Source organism: Glossina fuscipes, unplaced genomic scaffold (assembly GCF_014805625.2).
Source record: "Glossina fuscipes isolate IAEA_lab_2018 unplaced genomic scaffold, Yale_Gfus_2 1, whole genome shotgun sequence".
NCBI lineage: Eukaryota > Metazoa > Arthropoda > Insecta > Diptera > Glossinidae > Glossina > Glossina fuscipes.
Genome location: NW_023998415.1, coordinates 39,705,986 through 39,723,609, shown reverse-complemented (window position 1 = coordinate 39,723,609; position 17,624 = coordinate 39,705,986). Strand labels below are relative to the sequence as shown.

At 32.3% G+C, this 17,624-nt stretch overlaps 1 protein-coding gene across 2 annotated transcripts in view; it reads left to right on the top strand.

Moving 5' to 3' along the window:
• The window catches only part of LOC119632371 (sex determination protein fox-1), a 373,741-nt gene that overhangs the window by 40,959 nt on the left and 315,158 nt on the right, over positions 1–17,624 (top strand). The window contains exon 1 of one of the 2 annotated variants that reach the window (XM_038025246.1): positions 3,963–4,100. The exons of the other annotated variant lie outside the window; for it this stretch is intronic. Coding sequence (XP_037881174.1) covers positions 4,089–4,100 — 12 coding nt within the window. The 5' untranslated portion in view covers positions 3,963–4,088. Of the gene's footprint in view, positions 1–3,962; positions 4,101–17,624 lie in introns of those variants that run through there. 2 annotated transcript variants of the gene reach the window in all.

Genomic DNA, 17,624 nt, shown 5'->3' with positions numbered 1-17,624 from the left:
GGTACAGTGCTAGCGTTGAGGGCCTTTGCCGTTTTTTTTCTTATTTTAAATGGTTTTGTTTTTTTTTTCATTTACTTTTTTTTTTTTTAACTAACCATAGTTTTGTGATTGTTCCCTTTTGTCATTCTTTCATTTTGCTTTTCTGGTGTGTTTCTCAATTCTATGTTTTTATTAATCTTCGTATTGGTTTGTTTTGCATCTTTGTTTTTGTTTATTTATCCTTTCAGTAATAAGATGTATATATATACTCCTACGCATATAATCTTCTCCACGGGCATGAAAACGAATATTAACAACACATATATATATATTTATATATATATATATATATATGTATAGGACCGACAGAAGAAGAAAACTGTTACTCTTTTTGCTAGAAAAAAGTTAATGACGCCGTAGTTTCTCGTTTTACACAAATATTTGAAAGAAATCTAAACAAAAAAAAATTAAAGATTTATTATTAATTTTAACGCTAAGCATCCCTGTGCTCTTATTTAGTTTCCTTTTACATGCTAAGCATCCCTGTTTTTATTTTCGCCATTCATCTTCCCGTACACATTCATTCAAATATATACGTCGCAGACTATCATTATTATTATTATCAACTTCATTATGAGCATTATTCATGGTTCTCCTTTTCTTTAGTTTGGTTGATTCACTAAGTTTTCATCCCTTGTAATTTACAGCATTCACTTGCCTGCCACGCAACAACTCTTATACAAATGTGTGTGTGCGTGCGTATCATGTGTGTGCTTTTGAGTTAGTTCGTTCTTATAGTTCTTATGTGTAGGAAAAATCTCCGCGTGTTTCACACTCTGTATTCTTTTACGTTATTGTGTAAAATAAATGATTTTTAAAAATAAAAATTTTATTCATTTTCTATTTCACTTGTCCGCTTTCATGTTTACGCCTGTATATGCTGGCGGCTGTGTGTTAATTCACTTTTGTTTTGGTGTACTCATCAAATGTTCAGTTTGTTGTTTTCAATATATAATTTTTAATGCATTTCAGCTGTGCGTGTTGGTTATTCGTGTAATTGCGCGTAATAGTATTGAAGCGATTTCAGAACTTCGTCTCCTCTCCCTTATTATGTATCAATAAGCATATAGTGCGGTGTAACATTTTTTTTATTTTATTTCGGGGAAAAAAAAAAAAAAAAAAAAAAAAAAAAAAAAACAAGGAAACGAAAAAAACGCAACAAGATTGCCATATTTTACTGAAGCACATATATTTATACATTAAGCGTAAAAAATTTATAAGCATTTCAGTCATGCTTATGTTATAAATGTATGCAAATGATGTATTAGTGCAGGTACACCACTCTCGCAAAAATATTCGAAACTGTACTTTCAGTTGCATTGACAAACGCAACCATTTCAAACCCCATTGCTTAAGATAGTGATTACATTTTTCGTGGATAAATCTTATGGATATCAATGGAGGCGTAAGAGTTAGCATCCTAGGAAAATAGGCTGAAAATAAGACGTTTAAATACAAGTCGGAAAATCTGAAAATATCGTAAGGGAAAAATAAAGTATCCGCAGAAAGTGGATCGATCTTCGTTTTGGTCCGCCATAGGACAAAGCAAATGAAAGAATTTGGGAAAAAGTGGAAATTTAAAGCCTATTGCTTCAATATTATTGGTTTTTGTAAGCGGAAATCTTGAGCTTACAACAACGCAGTTTCGCTTGAGGAGCTGTCTAGCATCTGCTCATCATCTGTAAATAGATGATGATATTAACAGTTAGCTGTAAAACTGGGGCATGCCGATGTTATTGAGAAAACTATTAAGCGCTTAGTCTTAAAGATGTCACTATGAAGCACACGTTTTGAAAGTCGATTTAAAAACGAAATATTTGCGTATTCCCGTCAAAAGTCTTAGGCGTCTTTGCGAGAGCATTAGAGCTTAAGTGTTAGAGTGGCAGGCTTGAACAATAGGAGGCAACCATTCTAAATATCATTTTGCGATGGATTGACAAATAGTGATCGATTTATTTCTTGTCGTTTTAATACAAAATCAAACAAACCAAATCTTGTTACCTACGGCAAAACAAAAATATAAATTTTAGCTGACAGACAGCAGGCTTAAAGGCAAATATTTAAGTTAAGGAAACAATATAAACTTCGTCTTGGTTCACTTTTATGAAAGTGACCAAATCTTTTTCGTGTCAATAAGCGGTAATAAAACGTTGTGCATACGTCATATAAATATCGCACTGTTCGAATTTCTGAAGTTCACTCATGGCGTCTCTGATATGGGCTATGACATATTTGGATCAAAAGGATTAAGGACAATGAAACCAAGCTTGAAAGAAATACCATTCAGGATCAAATTTTTACATTTTAAAGCACTTATCATATGTGCGACCGGATAGTTTGCTCGTTTGCTTTTGTTGTTCGCATTTATGTTGCTTAACAACTCTCAAGTTATTTGCTTATAGATGCGATATGCTCTCCATCCAAGGATTTCACTTATCAGAATATTCGCAATTTCCTTTACGCGGACGATAAGTCCGTTATGCAATGCCGGAATCTACGAAAGTCGTTCATTTTAGTTAAGACTTAAGTTTTGAGGACGGCTGAGAAATATCGGATTTGCTAATACTGGTGGCCAACAAATAGTATAACAAACTGAATTGTAGGAAATGCCGCTACCCATTATAAGGAAGTTTTTTGCCTATGACAACGACTGAAACACTTGAAGGTATCGGTGAAAATGACAGATTTCCGTCCTCAGGAAAGGAGAAAGCAATATCCAATAAAATTGATTTTGGTTGACGTCGCACAAATACAAAGGAATCAAAGTAAAATTATAACATTTTTCTTTGTCTTTTTCAAAATTTCGGCTAAGATTTTTGTTTTTGTAGTCATTGGAAGTAGGCTTGCGACTCGTTACCATATTCACCTAATAGGCTTGATCTGCGAAACTGGACCAAGTGTAATATGCATAAACAAAACGAATTCAATTTTTTGATAAAAAGTTTAATATCATGGAACCTAAGAAATAAATCAAGAAATGGACACCCATGGAACTGTATCAATTCAGAATTTGGAGCCGAATTATGAACAGACGAATTTTGCGAGATCTCTAATTTGTATGCAATCGCAATAAAATAATTTTGAAATCATATTTCTATTAAGTATGAGTAAATTTTATAGTTTAAATAATAAAAATAATGCAATGTAATGCAACTAAATTTGGAAAATATGTTTTCATATTGAACGATTCAAAAACTATGCACAATTTTTGCACGATATTTCAAAAACATTGTTACATAGGTTGTAGGGTGGGTAGGTAGCTAGTTCAGGTTAAAATAAATCATAACTTGAGTTTTTCTAAGAATAAGTTTGTGATTGTTTTTATCGATTGCGCTCAGGTAATGAAAGTTTTTTTTCCACTGAAATGTCTTAAATTCGCGTTTAATTTCATAAACTAAAAATTTATAGTTTTATTTTTATTTTAATGTAAAATGAAACTAAAACTAAACCGTAAACTTAACGTAACGTTTACAAAGATGTTCGTTCGCTTTACCATCTGTTGGAAAATTGACTGCGATTTTTTTTTTTTTTTTTTTTTTTTTTTTGTTCCTTAATCCTTAGCGTAATCAAGCGTTTTTCTTATTTATTTATTTTTTTTTTCTTATTTTCTCTTTATTACTTATAGTGTAAAGTGTAAAATATTTTAATTAAAAATAAAAAAATTAATAAAAGAAAAGAAAAAATATTTATTATATATTATTGGAAATAATATTCAAATCAAAAAATAAAGTAATTGTGCCAAAAACTAATGAAACTTTAAATCCTGTGCTAATCTCTAAGCTCATGCTTAAAATTTTTTATCAATTACGTTAGTAAAACCATAATACTCTTACTATAAAGAAAAAAAATAAAAAATAGAAAAAAAGAAAAGAAAAGAAAAGAGAAAACAACTAAACAGACACTAAATAAATAAGAAAATAAAGCAAGTCGCACACAATTATAAAAAACAATTGTGTGTAATTAAATTGAAAATTTTTATTGAAAATAGTGTTAATAAAAAAGCCGTCAAACTGTGGGGCTCCGGGGCTTTCTTCCTTCCTCCTCAAGGAATGTATTATCCGGTAAGTACTATCGCTTGCAATTTATGCTCTGCAATAGAACAAGTGTAAATACGCATTCATTAAATGCGGCAAAGGTATTACGACTAAAAATAGCGTCTTTTTATATATGTCGTCGAAGGCTGACGAGTACGCATATTCATTTTGTGAAAACGTTTACAACGCCCAGAAGTAAACTTCAGAGTATATACATATATATATAGTTTTGATCAGCATTAAACTCTAAATTGATTTAAGCATGTCCATCTCTTCTTCTTACTAGTCTTAGTCCTATTCCATTTGCAAATCTAAAAGCTATCGACTTTAAATTTGACAAAAATATTGCAAGATCCTGCAAGCAGGCTTGTATTGCAAATAGATCTATTCACGGACATCTACGGTACCACGTAAACTGAGAACATTCCTGCTTTTCGAAAGGAAAAAGAAAGATTCAAAAACTCCATAAAGTATATAAACTATTGGCCGTTTTCGAACACGGAATTCATTAAAGGATGTCCGTCCTTTCGTCTATTCTTATGCCCAATCGTGTAGTGTCTGTGGTAGACATTCTACCGTTCGTGACTAGAAATTTGTTAAAAAATTTATTTGAAAATGATTCAACCCATACAAAGGACACGCCCACAACAACTTAGAACGATTTTGCTTGCCATGTTTTTTGCTCGTTTCCAACAGACTGCAACAGATATACAATATAAATTTCCCTTTTTTTATTCCAAAAAGTAGGAAAAGTTACTCACGTTTACTCTAATATTATAGAGTACGGTAGTGTAGTTTTTATTGATTCGATTGCGGCCGAGTATAATTTTTTTTGCCCGTTTAGTTTAATTTGTTAGAAGTCAAGTTTCCTTTCGACCGTTGTAGACAGTGAAAGGAGCGGTGGTGTCATTTACATCCGCATTTTCTCTTTCAGCGAGCGTGGTCGTAAGACTAAAACATCGATGAATAGGTAAGAGTTGTCCCAGATGAAGATTATGTGACGTTAGATAGGGTTTTCTTGTTCGTTCTAAGCGTGTCTCGAAGTATTTGTAGCCGATTGACTTTTTTCCCCCCGATTTATTTTCGAAACAACTGGCCTGGTCCCCTGTTTGCTGAAAGAAAGCAAAATTCTAGTGACACTCTCGTTCTTACTGCATATAACGTAGCGTTCGGGTTGCGAGCTGTAGTAGTAAGCCTCAAAAACTTTGAGCGTGAAGTTCACCTTCACTTCCCCTGATGTTTTGTGTGGATTGTTCTGACGCTTTTGCACAAATTGTCGGATAAGCAGATTACACGAGTGTCTAACGTTTGAAAGCGTGCGTATACGATAAACTAAAGTCAATCTTTTGGGTTTTTTTTTTTTTTTAAGCTTCTCTTTGATTTTTTATGATAATTTTAACGATCGTTAATTATTGCTAAGTTTTGGTCGTAAAGTTATGAGTAAGCAGTCGAAAGTTTAATTTTGGACCTAAACGTTAGAAGAAACTAAAATAAATCTTACTACAGAGCCTCAAATGAAGAAAATGAAGTTAGAGGGAGACTTAGGTCCACTATTGCTTAGTAAATGTTGCGTTGCTTTGTGGAAGCGATCTAAGGCTCTTGAGACGAACATTTATTAGCAGACCAGAATTCATAGAGCATGAAGGCCGCGAAGAAAATATGGGGGTAAAATGAGTGTAGGTTATGTAAATAGTTAAGTCTACGCGGAATTATTGTTAAGTTAGAGAGCAGTAGACTTCGAGGCGAAGCTGACTGGTAATAGTGGCAAGTGAAAAGTGTAAATAAAAACTGCGGCTATGGTAGATATACCCACGATTAACATTGACCGTATACTGACAATTGATTTCCTCTGAAATATTCTTCTTTTTCCTTTTAATGGCTTGAATTAGGATTTGATGGTTTTATGTTTAGGCCGAGGCAATTTTCGTGCCGATCACTTTTCCATTCGTACAAGTTTCGTTGCGGGGATTTGCAATAACAAAGGAACTGGATATAGAATGATAATAAGTTTCTTATGACAACAGTTTTATTTTTATTTATGTTATTGTTCTTATCATCGTTAGAGAGATTAGGAAACTACAGCAGGTTTGATCGGTGGGCAATTCAAGTTTCTCTGAATGGGGCTAAATAAGGGCAAGAGCTTGAACAAACGTTAATATTTAAATATTTATTAAAATAATTATAGCAATAGATTGATGTATAAATATATTCTCCGTGTTGACATTGGTTGCTCTATAAAATATTCATGGCGCGTTCAATTCTCCCGAAACTATGCGTATGCGGATCTTCAACATTGAAAGATTTCTGTTGTTTACAAGCTGCTCCGCTCAATGTACACCAAAGTGTAAAGAGCTCGATTTTTAGTTTTTAATTAAACAAAGCTGCAGCTGAACGCTAAGCATATGATTTAGTTTGAGATGGAAACGCAATAAGTTATGACACAGTTAGAAAGTGTTTTGCGAGATTTCGTGAAGAAACTTTTTAATCTTGAAAGCGATGAAAATTCGCGTAAGTCCGCCCGTCTACACCAAAAATAATGGAGTAAGTGATCTTTAACTTGAGCGACATGTCCCCCAGACGTGGCTCTTTGTTATCACTATTGGCTACGATAGATGCAATCATATTTACCTGATGAGGGTTTCTCCAAACTTAAAAATATCCGAAAATGCTGACTACGACTGACTATTTCGCCACGAAATCACTAAGTTTGTATGGCGAGACCGTCCGCAGCAAAGGACTATATATATACCGATGACGCGTATTCCGATTGTAAGACTTTGCAACAAGCTCGTGTTAATTAAATTTGAATTTCATCAAAAAACAGAGAGAATTTAATTATAATAATAAGAATAAGTCATTGAATTCAACAAAAACTCTTCCATAACTACAGTAGGCACCTAAGTAATTATAATTTATTCAGAGGTTCTCAATTGACGTTTCATGGCAAAATATTTCTAATATCCTCTAGAAGCAGAACTAAAAAAAATAAATAAATAAATAAAAGAGGCGAGTAAACTAATTATTCTAACTAATTCGGGCGTGGGCAAATCCTTTAGATTTACTACTGTTATCTTAACACTTTACCGCCCGGTCGTCTGTTAATAGACTTTTTGTCGCCGACACTTGCAAATCGCAGTGGGCAGTGGGGTCTCGTCACTTTTCTGCGTAGATATTCCGCGAGACCGTCTAAAGCAATACAGATCCGGCGCCTGGGAGGATATCTTTAGATGAGCGGTCGATCGGTAAAAAAAAAGATTTCACTATTCTGCAATATTGGGTTTTTTCGCGCTTATTCTACTGTGAGACCGATTTAGGGCATTTTCAATGCCAACTTGTGTGTAAAAACTTCGAATACCTTTGTCAGATTTGAAGTTGATATCGGAATTTTTTGACGGAGAGACAAATAAATATATCCAGATCGATTGAATATGTGAAATTAGTAGGAATTCAAAAGCTTAGTTCTGACTGTTGTAAACGTTTTGACAAACTGAATATTATGCGCATCATGAAAACTGTCTCGCCTTCAGATAATTAATTTGGGATGTGCCGTTCGATGTGTGGCCATAGATCATACCAAACATAGACCATTGATAGATTTTGTTTATATTTAGCCACCCCTTAGTCACCGGCTAGTGAAATTCTTGCGACTGTAACGATTGATATTTTAGCAATTGACGATCATGAAGTTGTTGTGTTGTTGTGTATAAGAACATGATTCGAAAACATGAAAAGTTTTCAGATTATTTTCTGATACTAGTAGATACGAAAGCATCGATAGTGAAAGAAAGCGTCTATCAGATCAGTCAGAGTCAGGGTCAGGGTCAGGGTCAGAGTCAGAGTAATTATGTAAACATAAGTAAAAACTTTTTGCTTTTGTGATAATAAACTTCTATCTTGGATGATTAGGTATCCGATATCCGTCGTTAGATGATCATCAATTAAACTTGAAAGCTTAAAAGCTAAGCAAATTTGCATCAGCAGGACTTTGTTATGTTAATGGTCATATGATGGAAGACTTTGTGAAACTCTGATTTCTGATAACTCTTCGATATCTGTTTGCCTTTACACAATATAGATGTGTACATATACGTGTTTGCTCTATATCAATATTTATTTAATTTAACGTTTTGCTGTTACCTGTTTTTTTTTTTTCATTTTTCCTTTTGTTATACTAAAAAGCCATCAATGGCATATAAGTCTCGTGCTAATACTACTATCTTTACAATGCAACAACAATTTCTTTAGCTAATACAAACTATAGCAATGACAACAATAACAATCCGCTACCGTTATTATTTTCATTCAGCGTAGTAAACAGACTATTAACTACTCTGCATTTTGTTGTTATTGTTTTTGTTGTTTTTTTGACGTTTATTTGTTTAAAGTGTTTGGTTTTTTTTTTTTTTTTTTTTGCATTATCAATGGCTGTGGCTTTCGTTCGTTGGTTCGTTCATTCATTCGTTTACTTATTTGTTTGCTTCTTTGTTTGTTTATTTATTTATTTAACTTTCTTACGTAGTTCGTTTGTTGATTTGTTTACTTTTTCTTAACCGCGTTTCTCAGTTTCTCAGGTTGTGTTCATGATTGACTGGATTTGTTTATGTTGCCATTGTTTTGAGTTGTTAAGTCTTCAGCACTAGCACGTGATTTAAAATTTCATTTTCTTTCCTTTTTTTTTTTCATGTATTTATTGCATTGCAAATCATCCAGATTGTCATTGCTATGCATTTTTTCTTTTTATGCAAATCTTCGGCGTGGAGTTTTATGTATCATTTCACTTTTGTGAAAGATTGCTTAAAAAAAAAAGCTAACTTTCAATTGATTTGAATACAAAGATGCATTTGTCTCAAGGTTATAATTGATTCAAGCATAATCTATGCAATTCCGATGCATGATATTTCGTTTTTTTCTTCTTCTTTTTATTTTTGCAATTTCCGATAAATATTGCTGCGTTGTTAGCAGTGTAAAGCGAAGTCAGTTAAACCTCGTAAACCTTGAGGAATGAGCAAATTTAAATATCAGAACTGCAGTTATTCGTTGTGTTGTTACGCAACTCAAGAACAACGTGAACAGCGTTCAGATTTACATAACTTTGACTTGATTAGATCAAAGAATTTTAATTAGTATATCTGTGATGCATTATTTATTGTATTGTATAGCTTGGTGGTTGGTTGTTTAAATATGTGTTGAGAGAGAAATTTTTAAAGACTAAAAATTATTATTTTTTTTTTTTTGCTTTTAGAGGAGTTCTTATCGCAATTTTGCGTGAAACTCTATTGTAAAAGCAGCCAAAGTATCGAGAAAGAACATTTGCTAATATCTGCTCAAGTTTTATCACCAAACTGCGGCTTGAAGTTGTTTTAGGTTAACCCAAAAGCAAAATTTGTACGCTATGTTATGACTAAACATTGAAAGTCCAGCAATGGAGAAGGAGGAAATAGCCGACATTTACTCAAATAGATCAAAGACAGAATGAAAATTCTCCGTTAGAGTTGTGGCTAATGAATTTTGTGTGTTGTACGTTTCAAATCTAGCGTACGTAAAACGACGGTCAATAAGTCCGGGCGCTAAGTTCAAAAAAAAAAAAAAAAAAAACATTTATTTCCCTTTTTGAAAACGCAATTTCATTCACTAACACACTTACTCTTCAAGAGTATACACAGTCAGTTCAATGCTTCTCAGACATTACGATAACATTTATTTTTTTTCAACGAGACAAGAAGAAAACTTTTTGCATGAAGCATCCTTTTCGGCCAGGTCGTGATAACATGGTCATGCCATGCATGCATGCATGCCTTTGCCGCATTGTAAGTAAACATGGTTACGATCTACTTGGTAAACGGTTCTTGTATGTCCAAATTCTCGTGCCATATAGTGAATGTATTGCATTTTCTTGAAAGTCAGTATCTGCCAATTTTATTCATAGAGCACTCAGTACCACTGTATACCTTTAACATTGCAAGCTCATAAATGCTAGGTTTATACGGTTAATAGTAAAAGTCTTGAAAAAATTTCAAAAAATGATAAGGATGACGACATACTAAGGACTAAGATCACTGACCATTAATTGCATAAGAAATACGTTTTACTTTGTTATACCCCAAAACAGGTAGAGTTCACATTGCAAGTTCACAAGACAAAACATTTGATACTGTACGCGCAGGGAATGCCATAAGTAAAATTGTACATTGCATGGAATGATTTAAGGGAGATGCGGACGCCAAAATGCTTCCGATTAAATCAATGTACAAAATTCGAACATAATTGCAATGCTAAGTGATCGGGCGATCGTTTCGAAATTGATTTTGTCAGAGAATAAATTCAATATTTAAAGTTTTATTTAATTTTTGCTATCAAATTATGCATAAAATGAATAATTTCATTGAAAGGAACCTTTTAAGTACTTAACACTTCCTCTAAAACCTTCACCAGTTAGTTATCAACGCAATAATCATTGTCCTTAGTTTATTAAAATGGAAAAAATTACCAATAAATGTGTCAGTAACAATATGTGACAACGACTTTTTATAGTTAAGGTATTGGTCGCCTTGTAATCCTCATGTCCAAGTATGTTAAGTATGTCATCGCGTAAGCAAAACACATTTCTTTTTTTTTTAACAATGTGATTATTATAATTTTTTATATATATGTAAACAGATTGACTTATGAGTTCATTACCCATAAAAATCATTAAAATTAGAATTTCTGTCCGACATGAAAGGCCTATACATACATATGTAGTTTGCGGTCCGATTTGTCCGTCCGTCCATTTATTCACTATTCGTATTATCCATTAATATGGAAAGTTGAAATTTCTTAGAAATTTTTTTCTTTGTTGGATTTATGATGATGATAATACTACTACTATATCCTACAGTGAGAAGGATTAATGGTATAATCGAAAAATTGCTTCGTAATAATCTACTTTAATAAACAATGGGTGGCTAATGATGTAAATAGTTCTCGAGAGTATAAATTTGGGCAGTGTGAAGAACGTTTTACGAAAACGAGATCAACTAATTCACTAATACACTAATGTAATAAAAACATACATATGCAATACATTTATAAATGTGTGTAATAATAGGATGAAGGGTGCTTTTAATTCGTTTCTTAAGAGAAATAAAGTTTCGTTACTACATTGAACGACGAGACGTACGGGTAGGTGGTTGCCCATCTATTGAAAATGTTGTTTAATGAAATTTCTTTGTTTCCTTTGTTAGTACATATGTAGTACGTCTGCGATAAATACCAAAAAGCGTCAACTATTTAGCAGGACGAGGGCATAAAAAAATTCGTTATAAGCCGAGTATAAAAACCGTTTCTTTTTTTTTTCTTTTTTTTTTTTGTTTTATTTTTGTGACAGCTCAAGTTGAGTGTCGTCGCCAGGCAATGAATGAACACTTAACAGTTATTAAAATGCTGTTGTTTTTCTTTTTGTTTTTATTTGCTGTTTATTTTAATTACAAATACATTAAATAAAACGATGTTGTAATGGAATAACATCTGCCAATAAAATTAGTTAACATATATAACATAAGCACAACGTATGAACGCCACTTGCATAAGCGATGACAATAACTTGAAAAACAAAAAAAAAAAAAAAAAAAACAAAAAAAAACAACAAAAAAAATTGTGTAAAAACTTAAATAAATATTTTTAATATTAAAAAAACAAAAAAAAAAAAAAAAAATTATAAATAAAAACTTAACCACACAATGTTAACTGAGCGCATTGAAGGTTTTACACGATAAGGTCTACGCGTGAGGCGTAATACTACGTTCAGGCAATGTTTCACTGAAACCACAAAGAGAGGAGAAAAAAAAAAAAAACCAACAACAACAGATAACATAAAACAGCCTTGTAGAGGACAGACGGACATTTAAATAAATTTCAAATCGTTAACGCTTATATTAAATATATATTTAATAAATTATTATTTAAACAATCAGAAAAAACCATCAACGATGTATGATAAAAATGCTGATGACATCATTAAAGTCAGAGTCTATACCTAGAGGAGTATAAAGATAAACTCAATAGCACCCTTTTTTTTCTCATACACAAAAATTAAGCATAAATTATACGGCGATAACACTGATGACTTTAAAAAAAAAAAAATGCATAAATATATACATATATATAAATATCTATTCTATCACGGCACGTCCGTTTATAGCCATCCATCAATATTCAGCTGTACCGACATAGACACAGACACAGGCACAGCCACAATCATAGCCTTTGTGTCAACGTTTATTATTTAACTCGTAAATCTGTTGTTTAATTTTTTCATAGTATCTTTTCTCCCCCTTTTCTCGACAGTCGGTTACATTGATTATGCACAATATTATAATTACTGTAAACATATATAGGTATATACATGCTTAAGTTTATTTCATAAGCACCCTAACCCTAAACAACAGTTGGATACACATTGAAACGAATTCAGACATCACCTGTACATCTTAACTATGAATATAGGCTTTCAATTCTCGTACGTGATATTCGCTGCCCTAAGAGTTTCAAGAGACACCTCCGCCTAAGTATGTATTTATAAATACTTCCTGATATGTATTTTTTTTTTAATTTTTTTTTTTTTTTTGTTTTTTTTCATTATCACAAATCGAATGGCTTTAGCCAGCACGTCGTGGCATCCGGTTTCAGTTTCCTATCGTAATGTAAGCGACCATTCGATTACGATACAATCAATAGATAGACAAGTGGGCAGAGAGTAAGTAAGTCATCAGTCAGGATTTTATAATGAAGAATGTCTTGGGATCTTCTTTACGGCCAACTATGAGACGTTGCAAGCAAAATAATAAATCAAGTATAGCCCATAGGAGTGAAGAAAAAACTAATAACAAAAAAAAGAAAAAAAAAAAACAAAAAATTCGCGTATATTGTATTTGAAAATATTAAATATTCATTTACTTTTATTAACGAGTACAAATAATAGACGAAGAAGAAGAATTGTTTGTTGTTTTTCTTCATTATTTATGACTTTAATCATAATGATACTGATTAATACAATGGCGATTAATCTTAGCTAAATGAGAATTTATTATTTTTAATTAATATTTAATAATCATTTTATTTGTATTTATTTTATTATTAATAAGACTATAATTTTTTTGTTTTTTTCCTTTTTTTTTTTGCAAATTTTTAGAACTCTACATAAGCATATGCGTTAAGTCAGTCGTATTTGCACAATCATATAAAATTTGCAATAATTTTCCTTTTTTTGTTTTTTTTTTTTTGCTTTAGTTTTATTTATTTGAAGTTTAAATTAGTTATGCATGATTTAGTTAGGTCAGCAGATATGTATATATATATATATAACTGAAGCGCAGTGATAATTTAATAATAATTTAATGATTAAATCGATAATGTTAACGTTAACATAGCTTTAATACAATTTACAAAAACATATATATATTTTATATTAATTTAAAATAAAAATGTGAATGTGTTAGCACGCATGCATGATTACACTTTAATCATATACGCTTGAAGCAAAACAGCATGATTGAAATTACTCTAAATAAGTGGGCAGGAATTCTTTAAAAGTGCAAATGCAATCATGCATGCATGATGAAGCATATTACCGTGTTCAGAATGAGAGAAAGGACGTGATGAAGCCATCTTTCAGATATTTATGGTTAATTATAAAATGCGTTACATACATTATAACCGAACAAGGAAGCGGTCCGAAAAATATCATCTTAATTTGTTGCACTAAATTTATTTTGTGTACATATTGTGTAACTTTCGATCTTTATTCACAGAATTTGATACAATAACACTTCCCCTCCCCCATCTTCGGTGATCACATATATTGTTGCTTGTATCGCTAGCTTAAAGAAGTCACAGTTTTATTTTATACCCTGCACCGAACCGGATCGAAACTATTTTCTACTTATGTCAAATCATTGTTTTGGACTATTGGCAGCAAAGTAATGTGGTAGGGACTTGATATATATTATCCAAATTTATCACATTCCATACATACTTTTTCTCATATAAAAATTTTGTCAAAACATGCCGTTATATGAAGAATAAGCGCAAATATGGTCTCATCTCTAGTCTCTTTCGAGTAGAGTTTACTGTGTCGCGTAAAAAAATACTTTAGTGTCTTAAATCTCATAAAAAAATCTCGAATATTGCCAGACATGTCACTCGAATACAAAAATATATGATTAGGTGGACGGAAAATGGGTGGTGTTGTTGTCGCATCCTACATGCAATACAAATGCAACTTTCCACACAAAATTGACGCAATTCGTTATATAATTGATTGAGAAATGTAAATGATGCCAAGTTTTCGCTTTAGAGATAAAAACAATCATGCCCATGGTTAACAGAAAAATATGTGCTATCGTAAAACAAAAAGTGAGGACAAAGCGGAAATTTGTAAAACATATGAAAAAAACTCATGAAAAGACAAGGAAACAATAAGAATAAGACAAAAAAAAAAAAAAAAAAAACTCTTCCTTTCGGAATATGTTTCACAGCTTTAAAAAATCGTGTAAAATGAAAAACCTTTAAACCTTTCTCCGTGCAAAAAAGTGCTAATGAAATCCTTACAAAAAAGAAAAAAATAAATAAATAAAATTAGCGTAAAGCGAAAATTCAGTCCATAAGTACAATACATAAAAATTGAAATTGGGAATGAAGGTCACTTGGGCAACTATTTATCGTTACCCGGACTGAACACTCTGATACGGAATAAATACTGAATAATGAAATTTTGTGTTCAGGTTGAAGTACAGTCTGAGTATTGTCTGTAGTAGGCCAGCAGTCTCCAACAGAGTTAAAATTAGAATTAAACAAGTAAGCATATGACAGTCGGCTAATGCCGGTCATTAGTTACCCTACACTATTGCGCCTAGCACAATTATTCACTCGTTTTATTCGATCGTTTTAGTACACCACAAATTACATATTTGCATGCGGAGGCATACGTTCCATGAGAGCCCGCATATTGAAGGATGCCGAAAACATTATACGGCGTTCTCCAAATTCAACAAACCTTTTACTTTACTTTCTAAAAAATAGACCTATGTCATAAAAAACTCCTAGCGTTAAAATTTGCGATAAATTTCTACTATAGACCAGCTTTAATTATAGAGAATTGAAAATTAAATCTTTTTCTCGAAGAGAGAAACTTTATATGGGATGGACTTCCGAAAAATAGGCTAGTGTGGCTCATATGTGGTTCATTTAGTTTTTATTGAACAAAGAAACAAGAAAGAATTTTCATCATAAAACATTAACATTGGTACCTTTTCGCACGTAAGGGTTCACGTTTCCTGAATTTCCTTCTCATATATGGTGATATCAAAAAAATAGACCTACATGGTCCAAATTCGATAAGGTTGAGTTTTATGGCAATCCACTATTATGCACTAATTTTCACCATGAAATATTACGAAGTGTAGCCTCTTATCAGATTAGGTTTTCGTCGGATCGGTTATATATGAGTGGGCTCAAAAATTGCCCTATCTAAACCAAATTCTTCGTACCAACTTAGGGCGTCGAAATACTATTGCAATTTTATTCCTCCATATTACAACTTTTCAAAATAAGGCGTTATTTGGGGGACGGCCGACAAAATGGATCTATCGGGACCATTTTCAATAGCTTTCGACCCTATGTTAAAACACGTCAGTGTACCAAATTTCATCAAAATATGTGAAAAATTCCTGTTGACCTGTTGAACATAAATTGTCATGAACCGACGTGAGATGGACAGACGGACAGACAGGCTTAGTTCAATTTAGAAAATGTTTTTGAATGAATGGAAAAAAAAAAAAATAAGCGCTTCTGCGTGTTACATATGTCCGCACAGACTTAGTATATCTTGTATCACAAGTGGTGTAGTATATAAAAATTCATTGGGAAGTATTACACAAACAGGCGAACGCAGGCGGAGGGGGAGGGTCTGTGGATGTTGCATACAACCGTACAAATTTAATACACCGTTCATTGTCTTAAGATTCTATTATGCTGGAACCAATCCCGTATGGCTTTAAATTGTATTTGAAGAAAAAACAAAAAAACAAAAAAACAAAAAAAAAAAACACCCAAGAAGATTACAAGTTTTACAATAGAAAATTCGCTTCATAAACTAAATACATAACCAATTATTATATTAGTTTGTCAATCGCTTCAATTGCGCAAATTGTCAATCGCTTTGTCGAGCTACTGTAGAAATGCTTATGGTGTGGCTTAACATAATCGCTGCATGGCGTATATATACGTATGGGTGCGTGTATGTGTGTGTGTGTGGAAGGGATTTCGACAATTTTCGATACATTTTTATATTTCATAACATTTTTTGCCTTCAATTTTTCTATTGTTTCGTAAGAAACATTAAAACGTGCGGAACGCATGCAAGCATAAACCCATATATGTTACTCTAGTAAGCATCGTTAGCTCTTGTGAGAGGGTTTTTTTTTTATTTATATTTTAAATTTTGATATTAAAAAGTAAAACCATATATATATTTATGTATATATGTATATCTTATAAAAAAAATTACAAATCTAATAAGAAAACGTAATTAATGTTTTGAAGAGACTAGTGGGGGGAATGGTCCTAATCTGGGAATTAAAACAATCCTTTTTTTTATAGATTAGATTCGAGATATGCAGATTAAGAAAGATATTAATATAACATCAGTTCAACTGCCGCGATGTCTAGTGCCTAGAACCTAAAACACGTTTTGATTCTCCTCCTAAAAAGTGGAATTCTCCGAGCGTGAAGTTCTTTGCTTGCTATACCTTTTTGCCAAGCAATTTGTATGTTTTTTAAGTATATTCCGTTGAAAGTTGTACAACAACGCCATCACAAGTTTTACTGTTCTAGTAAATATTGTGCCGTAACGTAAAAGATTTTAAACGAAACATTGGTAAAACCTCAATGGACATAAAAAAAAAGGATGATATTAAATATATATATATACATATATGATCTGTTTTTATTGTGTGCAACTACAGTCATTTTAAAGGAGAGGAAATATCTTTCTTAGCTGTAAAGTTTTTCCTTTTTTTATTTTAAGGTTATGTCATGTCTGTACGGTAAGTGGCAGGAATAGACAGAATGTTGATACCTTGGTTGAAATGCTTGCACTCGGGATATCTTGCTACGCGCCATTTCTATAAACTGTCGCTTTGTATCGTCGAATGAAAACGAATTAAATTATCTTTAGATAGGTTATGTGAATCAAAAGTCAATATCATCCTGTCTTTATCATTAGCATAGTTCTTTCAATGCTCTTTATGTACTTGTCTACTCTCTAAACTCTCTTCTTATCGAGAAGTAACACTCGAACTATAATAATAATCCTTTGGTCAACTTTGCTTCGCCTTCGGCTCAAAACCCCAAGGTTATGTTGTACATTTTCAAAGTTTCATGAATATAGTAGTAGTACGCCATTTACCTGTACGTTAATATATATATATATATATATATATGGTATGGAACCAATTTAACAGAAGGCATTCAGCTGTATATACGCGGGTAATTAGTATTCGTTAAGCACACGTA